Here is a 14,047-nt window from a genome sequence, read left to right as displayed (position 1 = left end):
CACCCCAACACATTGTTCGGGTGCCATTCTTCACACCTCTCCCCTACCCACCATCCACCAACGTCATGTGCACCCCTACCTCCCGCGAGATCTTGTGAGGGCGGGCGTTTGCTCAGCTTCAGTTTCACTCTCCCTCACAATTGATGTGGCGATCAAAAATGCTATGTAACTTGTAAAAAATACCACAGGAGGTAGAACCTCACAGGTCTAGTTTGAAGCAACTACAAGTCCCTTACCTGGAATGTCCAGAACTTTGTAATAGGGGCCATCCACAGCTGCTGTACCATTTTCCACAGAGGAGGTGGAGATGGTAAAAACACTTCTCTCTCACGCAGTAATGTTGTCATAGCGTCACGATTGAAGGATTTGCGTCCAGGCGGTGACCCAGCACCGTCAGCCTTTCTGCAAGCAGTTGTCAAACAAGGTCAGCCTTTCAAAATTCAGTCAGTTATTTTGTAGCAGTGTTTCAGCAACGTTTTTTATTGAGCAAAGTGACATAACTCACAGTACGCTATCGCCTCCACCTGATGGCAGCAGCTGGTCCTCTTCTTTGTCTTCTTTCTCTTCTTCTATATCAGCCTCTGCAGACACACAAACCAGATACCGTGAACTCCCGTTAACTCGCACATTAAGAAATATCGAATAATTCAAAGGTTTCTGGCGTTGCGCAACTAAATTCAATGTTTACCCTGCATTTTCACAGCTTATCTCGAAGTATTTTTGGAATTGAGTTCGGATATCTCGAAAATTCGTCATCGAAACATTCGAAAACGCGCGCACTGCAACTCCACCCCTCCTTCCCCGCTGACCCCTCCAGTCCTAGCTCCGCAATCCTCCTTTCACCTGTCGTGGTGTGAGAGCCCTGAAACCTTATTGGTTGGTGCTGCATTGAGGAAAGTTTGTTGGGCTGCTGGTTGCTGCCGCCATTGCCCTTCAGTTCCTGCCCAGCCCAGATCGCGGACGTTCATTGACAACCACAAACAGGTGACCACGTGTCTGTCAGAAGATGGCAAAGACTGGAAAGTTGAAGAGTTAACGCTGAAGCGGAAAGTTGCACAGTGGTTGAGTGCAGCGATGGTGAGGAATGTATGATGCTTTGTGTCAAGCATCTTGAGGACACTTTCCTCGTGCCAACGGCTGGAAAACAGTCATTGCTAATGTAGTTTTTTGGAAGTGTATAAATAAAGTGCTAATCTTGGTTTTGCAAACCAAACAGGGATTGCGCTTCCGTGTGTTTCTGGTCGTAAGTAGTACAGCCGCCGGTGAAGCTTCACTATTTCTGCTGCAACTGAGCTTGCAAAAAGAAAATCTTGCAACCTCTCATTACTGAACTGAATATCTCGACATATTACTTATCTCGAAACTCCGCTTATCTCGAATTTTTCACCAGTTTTTATAACTTCGAGTTGACGGGAGTTTCACCACAATCCACAAGCATGCACATAGTTAGGGTCTGAGGTTTTTGGGTTTTACCCGATTCTTCCCCGAATTTACCCCCCCGAATCTCATATTTAGTGATTCGGGTAAAACCCGATTTTTCCCTGAATCGGGGGTCCATTTGTCGCGCGGCGCGGCACCACGGCACATGACTGCAGTAGTGGGAGATAAGGAAGGATAGGATAGATAGGAAGGATAGGATCATCGACGGAAGGTCACACCGCAGCCGTGCGGGCGAAATGCATGGGCAGTTTCTGCAGCTTCAAAACGTCGCATGCATGCCGTAGCCTTGTACGCGCGGTGAAGAAACACCCACAGACTACAACCCAAAACGCATGGGACGCGGACAGAGCAACCCGGGTGACTCGGGAGTAACCGCGGTGGGTGAAAAATCAGGGTTAGCGGAAAAGATGTCATAGCTCGCTAGAGAAAATTCAACTCCCATCACCCGAGTGTTGCGGGTATACTTACTCTCGGCTACCCTGCTTGACAGGTGGGTCAGCAAAGGTTCTGACATAGCACTCGCCAATTGTGACGAGCAGACGACAGAGTGGCTTCAGTTTTCCATTTGACAGCTATGTCCCAGCCATTCAGGTGGCTGCACAATGAACTCAACAGTGAAAACTTACATGAGCTAATTGAGGACATCCATATTGTCCACAGGTTAATTTCTGTTGTAATGAATGGTAAGTGCGATTAAGATTTCATTTGCTCACTTTAGATTGTACAGTCAAACCTCGTTATAACGAAATATGAAACAACAAAATTCGCGATAGAGCGAAATAATTTGGATTCCCCGGCAGAGGGCCATAGAGACTAATGTATTTTAACTCCCGCTACAACGAAATTCTTTTTAGCCACTGCCTCGATACAGCGAAAGAACAAGATAAGGTGTATGACCCCCAAACCCTACTTCCGGGTCATGAAAACAAAGGGAGCAACCAGCGTCCTGTTTCCCCGGCAAAGGGTGGTACTCACGATTAGGGTCGAGAGGAATCTGTGCCTACAAACTCTACAAAAGAAAGTTCGAGTCATTGGAAATGTTCCCAATTTTCCTTCTGAGGTTTCTCCTTTCTGCGCAGGTTTTGAACTGTCCAGTTGCAGCCAAGTACGGGATGAAGGAACAGCAAAGCACGAGACACAAAGTGCCATTGTGCGTGCGTGGGTAATGCTTCGATAGTGTGGCGTCGTACGTGATGAAATCATCCTAGATGATTTTCTTTACGGGGACAAACATGCTGTAGCAGCGAAGAGCCTTACGAAAGACATACCGCCGTAGGTTTGCGGGATCACAACACGATATAGAGAACGCTGTGGAGGTTTTTGGCGGGTACACACAATATGTGACACCGCATCTTCTATCTTAGCACGACGCAGACGCGAATAACTGGCTATTTCGCGCAAGAATAAAATGGTGTAGGTGTCCTTTGGCGCAATTTGACGTCGTCGTCATTTTTCATGAAAAACTTTTCCGGGTAGTAACGGAAGTTATCAGTGCTTATGTACTGCGCGCCCTCGTGAAACTCGCAATTCGTGACCTTCAATTCAATATAGCGAAACATTCGATACAACGAAAGAAACTGCGGTCCCCTTGAGCTTCATTATATCGAGGTTTGACTGTATATTGTGGATATCTGGTCCTGAGTTACATGGAAGGCCTTTCACACATAACAGCACAACAAAAATCATAATTGATTCCTATTGTTCCCGGCCCCTATTACGGTCATGTAATTTGAATTCACTATCAGATGAAACACACACGGCTGTTGTTTTCTTTTTTCTGAGTGTGTTTCGCTTCGACAAGCCGTCCCTATTTTCAAGAGCACACCGCTGTGGAAATTATTTTGAAGTGTCTAAATTTTGCGACATATATCGCGAAAATGCTCTTTATTCAGTTCCTTGAAGCTTTTGTTATGTGTGTAGCGGGTATCAGTAGGAGTCCTTTAATCAACCAACCGACCAAATCAGTCTTCAATCTCGAACCCCGTGCCCGTGCTCTACGTCGCGAGATGTGCCTTAATCGTCTCTTCGTCGTCTGCTACACTATCCCCCCTTTTGACAAAAGGAATAGTTCCTCCACGGAAATTAGAGTGTGTTGCCATCATCCAGGTAACGCGCAGGTTTGCGAAGCAACGATCGGGGCCGGAGGTTATAGCGTCGAGGTACATCCGGAGAAGGTGGAGGCGAAGGTGACGGGACGCCGGAGGGTGTGTTAGTTGGAGAGTCATCAGTTGAACTTGTTGTGTTGAACGGGGACTCATCGACGTCACCACTCGGGGACTCACTACTGGACGTTTCACCGGGGCCAGTGCATTTCCCATCCTCTCCAGACGTCGTAGTAGGCGAAACATCAACGCAGTCCAAAGGCTGCACAGAGTGACCTAGTCTGTTCACTACTTGGACGCTACGTTCGGAGGACGAGCTACATTCAGGGGACGAGCTTCCGCGGATGACACTGTCGTCCTCTGTCTCCGAGTGTGCGGGTAAACTTATGACGTGTTCGTACGTGTCGTCCGACGCGGAAGGTGGTGTGCTGTAGTCGCTGTGATGTCCGTGGTTCGCGCTGTGTCCCTCCCACATGCGGCCGGTGTTTAACGTCTTTAAGCGGTTGTGATGGACAACAATCCGCTTCCGCTTGTTTCGCTGGTCTTGGACACAGAACACTGCATTGGGTAGCTTCTCGATTATCTTGTACGGTCCCTGCCACGGCAGGTGGAATTTACGGCACGTCCCTCGCTTAATAGCCGGCGAGTGAAGTAGGACCAGGTCACCGACGTCGTATAGGTACTCCGAAACACGGCGGTCGTAGTAGGATTTCTGGGTTTGCTTCGCTCGCTCGTCGTTGGCTAGCGCGGTGTGGTGTGCCTTGGTAAGGTTGCGGAGATGCCTGGTGTGTGGATCACTACGATGAACGTGCTCGAAGGTATCTAAAAGTAAGTCTAGCGTGGTGGTCATTTCCCTGCCGAAGAGAAGAAAGTGCGGAGTGACCCCGGTCGACTCGTAAACGCTCGAACGATACGCCATCAGCGCGAGCGGTAGCCGCACGTCCCAGTCTGTCCCTTCATCACAAACGTAAAGGCTCAGCACGTTAATGAGGGTCCAATTGAGTCTTTCTACCAGGCCGTCTGACTGGGGTGGTAAGGAGAAGTTCTTGTTTTGTTGATCCCCAGGACAGAACACATTTCCTTAAAGACGTTACTCTCGAATGACCGCCCTTGATCGGAATGTAGGGCAGACGGCAAACCATACCGACTGAACACATTTGTGATTAGACAGTCCGCCACTTCACGGGCTTCCTTCGTACGTAGCGGAAATGCTTCGGTAATCCCTCATGACGAAGTATATATTTGTATCCTAGCGAAGTCTGTGGGAGAGATCCGACGATATCGACAGCGAGTCTCTCGAACGGGTTTGTGGCCGATTCGGTGACAAGAGGAGCTCGGGGTGTCGACGGAGGTCCTTTCCTTGCAGCGCACAGGATGCAATCGGAGCACCACCGTTGTACATCACGTTTCATGCCGACCCAGAACCACCTCTGGCGGGCCTTCTCCAACGTTTTCCTGACGCCAAAATGCCCGCCGTCGGGGGTGTCGTGAGCCCTACGCAGTGCGTCAGTGACCATTGAAGCGGGCAATACAGGAACTGGCCTTTGGGCTCCTTTAGGGCTCCAAGCGAGGCAACCATGTTTGAGGAGCAGGTTCCTTCGGTGTCTAAGCAGAGAGTGTACTGGTGGTTCAAGCGGGGGTGTCATGGCAATTTCGTGAGAACAGATGCGGATCACATTTTCAAGTACGGGATCGATGCACTGCTCCGTGCGAAGTTGTTCGTGGGTGAGCTCGGGTGCCAAAGTTGTGTGATTGACTGTGGATGCGTTGCATTTGACCCATGTTGGATACCTCGACAACGCATCAGCGTTCGAGTGCTGCCTGCCCGGACGGTGGACGACCTTGAAGTCGAACTCCTCCAACGATTCTATCCACCGGGCTAACTGGCCTTCCGGGTCGTTGAAGCTACGAAGCCACTGGAGGGCACCATGGTCAGTTCTACAAATGAATTCGTGGCCGAGAAGGTAGTGGCGGAAGTACCGTGTAAAATGAACGAGAGCAAGCATTTCCTTTCTAGTCACGCTGTACTTGCGTTCTGCTTTTGTCAACGCTCGACTGCCGTATGAGATCACTCTCTCAACACCATCCTGAGCTTGGGCAAGAACTGCACCGATGCCGGCGTCACTGGTGTCGGTGTCCAGGATGAAGGGTAGAGTGAAGTCTGGATATGCCAACACAGGAGGCGAGGTCAGGAGACGCTTGAGCTCACTAAAGGCGTTGTCGCAGCTTTCGTTCCAAGTGAAGGCGGTTCCCTTGGTGAGTAGCCTGTAGAGAGGAGCAGTTACAGCAGCGAATCCCGGAACAAACTTGCGGTAGTAGGACGCCAGCCCTAAGAAAGAGCGGAGGTCTGCGATGTTGCGAGGGGCGGGCCACGTCAAGACCTTCTCTATCTTAGCCAGGTCAGCGGACACCCCGTGGCGGGACACTTCGTGACCAAGGTACAATACCTTGTCACAAAAGAAGCGGCACTTAGAGATCTTTAACTTCAAATTTGCTGCACGAAGGCGTTGGAGAACGGTCTGCAAATGGTCGAGGTGCGCGGCTTCTGACGTGCTGAATATGATAATATCATCAAGGTAGCAAATGCAGAAGGGGAGGTCAGCAAGAACTTGTTGGATCAGTCGCTGGAAAGTGGCGGGGGCATTGCAGAGTCCGAACGGAAGGACGTCAAACTCATACAGCCCATAATGCGTCGTGAATGCTGTGTGTGCTCTTGACGCAGGATCCCTTTCCACCTGCCAGTATCCTGACGCGAGGTCCAGCGTGGTGAAGCATGTTGCACCGGAGAGGAGCTCAAGCCTGTCGTCAATACGGGGCAGGGGGAAAGCGTCCTTGGAAGTTACAGCGTTGAGTCGTCTGTAATCGACACAGAATCTTTGAGTGCCGTCTTTTTTTTTTACCAGCACAATCGGGGCGGCCCACGGGCTACAAGAGGGTCGAATGACGCCCATGTCTAACATATCGTTTATTTTCCCTTGGACGACTTCTCGGCAGTGTGGTGGTATCTGTCGGGGATTCTGCTTTATGGGTGGAGTGTTTCCAGTGTGTATGGCGTGCCTGACGATGGTGGTTCGGCCCAGATCTGTATCCCCTTGGGAGATTACATCCTCAAAGGTATACAATAGGTCAGTCATTCGCGAGAGATGCGTTCCGGTCACAGCGGTCGCAGTCGTTACGACGTCAGCTAGACGTGTCCGGTCCCAGGGTGTCCGGTGAGCACGGGTTGCGGCGAACACCGCGAGGGGATCTGCAGGAGTGGCAATTGTTGCGGAGACATACCGGTTACCGTCGGTATCGGTGCCATCGAGAGACCCAAGCGTTGTGCCCTTGTACAGGGTCTTCGGCTGATCGGTCACGTTGGCGGCACACACAGGGCGTGGGGCTGTGCAGTCAACAATTGCAGTCGCAGCAATAATACCCTTAACTTGGAACAAGTCGGGACGTGGTTGGAAGACCGCTTCATAGCAGTTGGGATGAGACGACACGACGGCGGGTAAGAAGGTCTCCGTGTGTGGCGGTAAAGTGACCGTCATAGCCAAACAGACAGAAAGCCCATCGCAATTTGTATTGGAATGACGGGCACACGGAGCAGAATAGGTGTCGAGTGTTCCTTTATTGAAATCCAAACGGAAACGATGTCGTGTCAGAAAGTCGATGCCCAAGATGCAATCATGGGCAATGCCAGCCACTACGAGGACGGAGTGTTGTGCAGAAGTTCCGCCGACTGTAATCTGTACGGCACACGAGCCGCGAACGTCAAGTGCAGCACCGTCGAGAGCATACAGAGTGGGAGCGGTAGACAACAGAGCTGGGCATCGATCTCCGGGCAGGGTGGCCCACCGTGAGTATCCCAGGATGGTGACAGCCGAACCGGTATCAACGAGTATAGTCACCGGATTACCCTGTATGAGGCCCGGCACAGTGGGAAGCGGATGCCCGTAATGCTGCGGGTACGACAGAAACGTGTCGGGGATGTGTGGACCGCATGTGTCGGGGATGTGTCGATGAAATGGAGATGATGCGGGGGAGGCCCGTGTGTTGTCTTCGTGCCGTGTTATCCGAGGGCCAGGGCGGATAACACGCTCTAGTTTCCCCGTCGTGCTGATGCCCGATAACCGTAGCGACGGCTACCGTAGCGGCCGGTTGGACAGTCACGAGCGAAGTGGCCGGATGCCCCGCAGTTAAAGCATCTTGAAAGGACATCGTCGACCTGGTTAGCCAAGGTATCTAGTCTGGTGGCTAGGTCATCCACACGTGCTTCAAGTGTGGGTGTAGGGCGTAGAGACTGTGCAGACTCTGTGGCCGAAACAGTAGCGGCGGAAGCGTGGCACAGAGAAGACACTCGAACAGCGAGCTCCAGCGCGTCTTCAAGCGTCTTAGGCTTCGACAGTAGTACCTTCTCTCGTAGCGGCGGCGGAAGCCCGATGACAAACTGGTCCCGCGTCATCGTGTCTCCGGCCTCTTTGGGCACATCTGGATAAGCTTTTGCAAAGAGATCCAACAGATCATAAGCGTATGCGTCGAAAGGCTCGCCGGGGAATGTGCATATGCTGCTCAGTGTGCACGGTGAGCAAAACTATAACAATAAAAATAAGTGAACACAAAAAATTTAATTAACAAATCATAGCTGCCTACATGAAATGATAATAAGACACAATCCAAAGGCCCAGCAACTGGCAAACGTCTTTCGCACTTGCTGTCACAAAAGCTGGCTATTGTACTAGTGTCGCACCCAGTAGTCTATTCATCCATGCTTCAAACATCATCTCAGACTATTTGTGTGTGACCTCATTCTACTTGTCTCTTGCTTTTCCCGTGCTTGGTGTTATGTGTAATGTTTGCATCGTACCCCTTCTTTTTATTTGGTTACATAATCGATCCGTATAGTGTCAATTCCCTATGTATACATATTCTCAGGCGGAACTTGCTCTCCTGAACACAGCGTACCTGCCGAAAACGTGACACCTACACCAAACAGCAACACTGCAGATCAGTGCAGAAATATCGTGCTACAAACTTTGAAAAGAGCATCTGCTTCAGCAGTTATGTTGAAAGTAACCCCCGTTTGGCGAAAATTCTGCCCGAGAGTTATCACCCCCTAGTCACGTGACGGCTTACCCGAGGGTTACCTGGGTTGGAAGAAACAGAAAGAGAAAGAACACTCCCAAGGTGTCACGTGATTTTTGAATCTATCGTCTCTTCGTAGTCAGCATCGTGAAGAGCAGCGAAGAGACGATACCTGAGAGGGGGAGTGAGGCACAACACACAGTGCAGGTCTCTCTCCTTGTCTCAGGTAATGTCTTTTCGTTTCTTTATCTTCTCTTTTTTTCCCCTTTAGTCTTAGTTGATATAAGCGTTCCCCAGACTTAGCACTTTGCAAAAAGTACAGAGAGTACAAATGCGAACAAATAAACCAAAGGATGTACACCCAGCAATGTAATGTGTGTTCCAATACCTGAAGTAGATGGGCATCTTTTATTAATGATATTTCATTTTGACTGAAAAGCTGTAGGCTCCTCCATTAGGAACAGCAGTTCCACAACGGGCACAAAGTTACAAAATTTTCCAAAGCGAGATATTCGAAATATTCGAATTGGGCTTTTTCGGAATACTACAGTGAAACCTTGTTAATACGTACCGGTTTAAACCGTAGTTACGCTTAAACGGTAGTTGCATTGAATTCCCGTCGCGACTGCCATTGAAACCAATGAATTTGCCACCCGCTTAAGCTGTAGCGGTTTGCCGCCTCAATATCGATTAATGTGTACTCTTCGTCCTGAAACAGACCACGCAGAACAACAAAACTAGCCCCTCCCCTACCAAGAAGTAAGATTTAGAAGCACGTGGCTCCTTCAGAGAGGGGGCGAGGCTGATACGTCTCTCCTGCGAGGAAGAGAGGTCATTCTCCTGGAGAGTGTAGAGGGCAAGTAGTCACTTCTTTGTCACTTGTCGTGGCTTGTGGGCGGTCATTCGAATCAAGTGGACACAAATGGATAGGGCCTGACTTTTTCGGGTTTTATTTTTGGCCAAATTCGGGGGGTAAATATCGGGAGATATTTTTAGTTTGAAAATTCGGGTGTATTCGGGTTAAATCCCGTTACGGCATATTCTGTCGTCAGGAATTCGGGTGTATTCGGGTGATTTTTTTTTGTTTAATAAAAATTTGTCTTAACATGGAACTAATGTTTAGCAATGTTATCAAACTTTATTTTAATGCACGCTTATGAGTGTGCCACGCGACCCGGATGTTTTCGGGTAGATTCGGGTTAAACCCGTATTTTACAGATTTCGTTCGGGAGGTAAATATCGGGCGGATACGGGTTTAACCCTAAAAAGTCAGGCCCTACAAATGGACAGCGCCACGCCGAGGCACCATGTCTTGAGCATTAAGGAGAAACTGGACATCATCCATACCATCGAGCCAGGCCTCAAGAAGTCCACACTTGCACGCGAGAGAGGCCTTCCTTTGACGACAGTGTGTGGAGTGTGGAACGCAAGGGAGAAGGTCCTAACAAGTGCAGCTTCGACCCGCATCATCGGAACCGGAGTCGCATGAGGGGTTCTACCTTTCCGGATGTGGAAGCCGTGTTGGTGCAGTGGCTTAAGAAATCACGGACCAAAAGTGTGCCAGTCAACAGTCCTCTTCCGATTGAAAAAGCGCAATGTTTCACCTCATTTCGCGATCATTGCTGCAAGACAGCCTCGGCATCAAGCGAAAATAACAGACTTTCTTATTGAAAAGTGAATAAACAGCAATGTCTATCCTCATTTTGTGGAACATGTTCCGTTTTTCTTCCATTAGCCAGGTACTTGGATTTGTACTTTGAGTTTTCGGTTAAGCCATACTACCACTTCGTATGTAGTTTTTCAGCGTCCCCACCAGGTACGCATTAACGAGGTTTCACTGTATTCGAATTTGATTTTAAATTAAAATAAACAATTCGAATTCGATTCGTAGTGTCTGTAAGGCATTCGTATTCAATTTATTTCAAAATTTTGCTATCTGCACAGCTCTATACCCTAAAGACATATCATTTGACTGAGCTAGAGTTCTGGCTCTGTGTCGGAGGAGCCCAACACTACGACGTTTGGTCGATAGTAGGGTGATTCCACGTGAGATCAGGCAGGTTGATCCCGACGACCTCCCGGATTTTTTCATACGCAATATATGTTGAAGCCTAGCTTATGGAAAGCATTCCAGGACAAAAATAAATTGAAAATTAATTGGGGAGCTTGCGTAAAAAATAATTACGTGAAACGGCAATTTTGCACAGTGGTATTTTCATCAACTTTTGGACGTTGTATCTCTGGGGCCATGAGGCGCAGGGGGAAAATATTTTTGTCACAGAATATATAGGTTGTCATTAGCTGGCCGCATACTTTCTACGGTCGCAGCTGTGACAGATAATTTCCTAAATATTCTAGAAGTCACTCCATCTGCAGATTTTCCTGCTTTTTAGACGCCTCAGTGCTCGTCTCTATGTTACCGATACATAGTGAATGTGGTATCATAATGTTCGTCATTACAACCTCTTTCTACTTGTATCAAGAATGTAACAGGTTGTTCGACGACAAAGCTCTCAGGGGCGAATTTCTTAACCATGGTACAGCGAAACTGTCAACTTTAACCGTCCGTTTCAGGTATCCGCCCACTCAGTACGTTGTTCATACTGCTTAGACATTGTTCCACGTGTCCCGAAAAAAACATCAAATTTTTCTGTGGATCAGAGAAGGGCAAAGCACAGCCAGCAACTTTAGAATCACCCCTACCTCACCAGTTGTATGCCCATAGGGACAGCGCATGCAGATGCGGCTTATCACTTTGTAGCATGGGGCAATCTTTCGAATTCACTGCAGGGTCTCTTTACGTGGCCGAGTATAACATGATGTGGCTTGCACATGCTTATATAGTTGTTGCACAGGGGAAGGTAAACAGTTTCCAGAACAATTTATTGAGCTTGAAACATACCTGGTAGGTAAACGAAAATGTAGACGATGCCCAACACTGACGTGTGTGGAAAAGCAGGTACTTAGGGGCGCATCACTACCTTCTTGCGCACACTATTGGCCGTCCTGGCGACCAAGATTTCACAGTTACCGTCCTTGTTCCGTCTGGATTCCCACACATGTGACGACTGTATCCCTGGAACGGCGCGGACAGTTGTCCATTCATTTCCTTTTGTCACCCGGAACTCTGAGATGATGTCAGCTGGAAGAAGTGGATATTTGAAAGCTTTGGCGAAAGACAAGAAACAAGCTCTGAAGCGTTTCTTATTGCGTCGCGAGCCGTCGCTTGCGAATTGTGTAGTGTGGCGTGGTGCTTCACAACTCGCCACACGCCATCACAACCGCTCTTACCATGCCCCGTTGCAGTGAACACCCATGTGGTGGCCAGGTAATTGGAATGGGAAAGCTCGTACAGGCGGTAGCGGTTCTTGAAATGGGCAGCTGCCCCGTCGGACACATAAATTATATTGGCTGAGATTGGACGGTTTTCGTCGAGCCACTCTTCCACAGCTTTCGCTGCATACAGTGCCTGTGCAGAGTCGTGGCTTAAGGCATCGCTGACCACAGCTATACACTGTGGTGCGTGTCCTGCTGAGGTCACCACACATGTGAAAATTGAAACTTGTTTTTTGGACCAGTGGTACGATTGTACTTCACCGGGAAGAACAACCGTCCAGTTCTCCGCGAAATCGAAGTGGAGCACAACAGTCTTCTCGGGCAGGTGGCTCTTGATATTGTGGATGGCTCTACTTTGCACAGTTCTGATGAAGTTGTGAGTTATATGCATGGCTGTTCACTTTCTTATTTGTATTAAGAAGAGTGAAGGCTCCAGCACTTTTCGTATGAGACATCCTCCTTCCCAAATCGCAGCCGTGATGTCATCGTCTTCTGGAATGTTGAGCTCATCAAGTGTAATAGCGTCAATGCCTGGACATTCTTTGCATGATTGAAGGAAGCAGGATTGTTGTGGGTTGCGGCACAGACACAGTGCTTCAAGGCTGTCACTGCTCACTTTTTCTCCCAAGCTGTTGCTTTCCGCAGCTGCCACAGAGCCGAAAGTTCGCGCAGCAGATGCACACGCACACTTCGTTGTGAGGATCAATACGTACCCACTTTGGCCGCAGCGCGTAGAATTTTGAGATACCAATCGTGGCATCAGGGTGACTTCCCTTAAACATCTGGAAGGCCTCTCTGACAGACCTTGTCATGTACCGTTTTGCCACTAGCTGTTTCTTCTCATTGAGAAGCACAGTTATCACGTCTTAGCGGTTGGGGCTCTGCACAGAGCACTGCAGGTCATCCCCAGTGTAGTACTTTAGAGCCTCGGAAACATGCTCAGGCTTGAGCTTCTTCCCCTATCAGGAACTGCCCAAACACCGCCCTTCCTTTTTAGCCTTCGCGATTTATCAATCATGTACTTCGTGGCTTCCGGTATGAGCCTGATGATGTCCTGCCTTGAAAGTGTATCAGGGACTAAAGTATACAGCCTGCACCACTCAAGGTGTGATGTGCTTGCTACGAGGGCTTTCCTGAGGTTGTCTGCCCAATCCCTGTTTCCTTCAGTGTCGCTCACATTCGTCAATGGCCCTGCACTGCCATAGATAGCACCGAGCATGTCACCAACAGCCTCTGCGATTTCACGTTGTTTCCTTTCAGCATAGGACTTCCTCAGTCGAGGTCTCACGGCTCTGGGCCTCAAAGGTGAAATGTTAATAGTCCCGACTCCAATGCTTTCGTTCACCAGCTCTAGGATGTCGTCTTGAAAAATTAACGGACGATCTGACGAATCACTGCCCGCATCATTTGCCCTCGCCGAAATGGGCTCAGCGAAGTGCCGGAAGCAGTGTGTGCACAAATAGTCTCCATCATTCACACGAGCGCTCGAAGTGAGAACTTTCCTCAGCGCGGACACATCCAAACTATGCACAAGCTGCAGAGGCTGTGATAATGCTACGGGTGCCTGAATGACGTTGTTCTGCCTTCGAGATGCCAGAAAGCCAGGAAAGGGTTGCGTTTCAAAGCCCCATACCACCTTTTTCTAACCAATGATCCAGAAAATTTCGTTATCAGCTCAGCGAGGCAAACCACATCTGCCTGCGCTGCTCTCATGGCTGCACAGCTGGACAGGTAGGGGTAGTTCTAAGGCCGCTGGCAATGCTTTGCCCTTCTCTGATCCACAAAAAAATTTGATGTTTTTTTCGGGACACGTGGAACAATGTCTGCAAGCAGTATGAAAAACTTACTGAGTGGGCTGATACCTGAAATGGACGTCCAAGGTTCACAGTTTTGCTGAACTATGGTTAAGCAATCGGCTCCTGAGAGCTTTGTCATCGAACAACCTGTGGCATTCTTGATACGAGTAGAAAGTGGTTGTAATCACGAACATTACGATACCAAATTCACAATGTATCAGTGACATAGAGACGAGCAGTGAGGCGTGTGAAAAGCAGGAAAATCTGCAGATGGAGTGACTTTGAGAATTTTTAGCAAATTATTTG

At 49.0% G+C, this 14,047-nt stretch overlaps 1 protein-coding gene across 6 annotated transcripts in view; it reads right to left on the bottom strand.

Moving 5' to 3' along the window:
• Positions 1–14,047, bottom strand: part of LOC135388537 (transient receptor potential cation channel subfamily M member 2-like) — a 408,615-nt gene that overhangs the window by 124,652 nt on the left and 269,916 nt on the right. For all 6 annotated transcript variants that reach the window (XM_064618137.1, XM_064618138.1, XM_064618136.1 and 3 more), the window contains exons 14-15: positions 506–581; positions 237–402 (exon numbers count right to left, since the gene is read on the bottom strand). In XM_064618137.1, the coding sequence (XP_064474207.1) occupies positions 237–402; positions 506–581 (242 nt within the window). The remainder of the gene's footprint in view (positions 1–236; positions 403–505; positions 582–14,047) is intronic.

The sequence above is a fragment of the Ornithodoros turicata genome, chromosome 3 (assembly GCF_037126465.1).
Source record: "Ornithodoros turicata isolate Travis chromosome 3, ASM3712646v1, whole genome shotgun sequence".
NCBI classification, from domain to species: domain Eukaryota; kingdom Metazoa; phylum Arthropoda; class Arachnida; order Ixodida; family Argasidae; genus Ornithodoros; species Ornithodoros turicata.
This window is presented reverse-complemented; position numbering and strand designations above follow the sequence as displayed.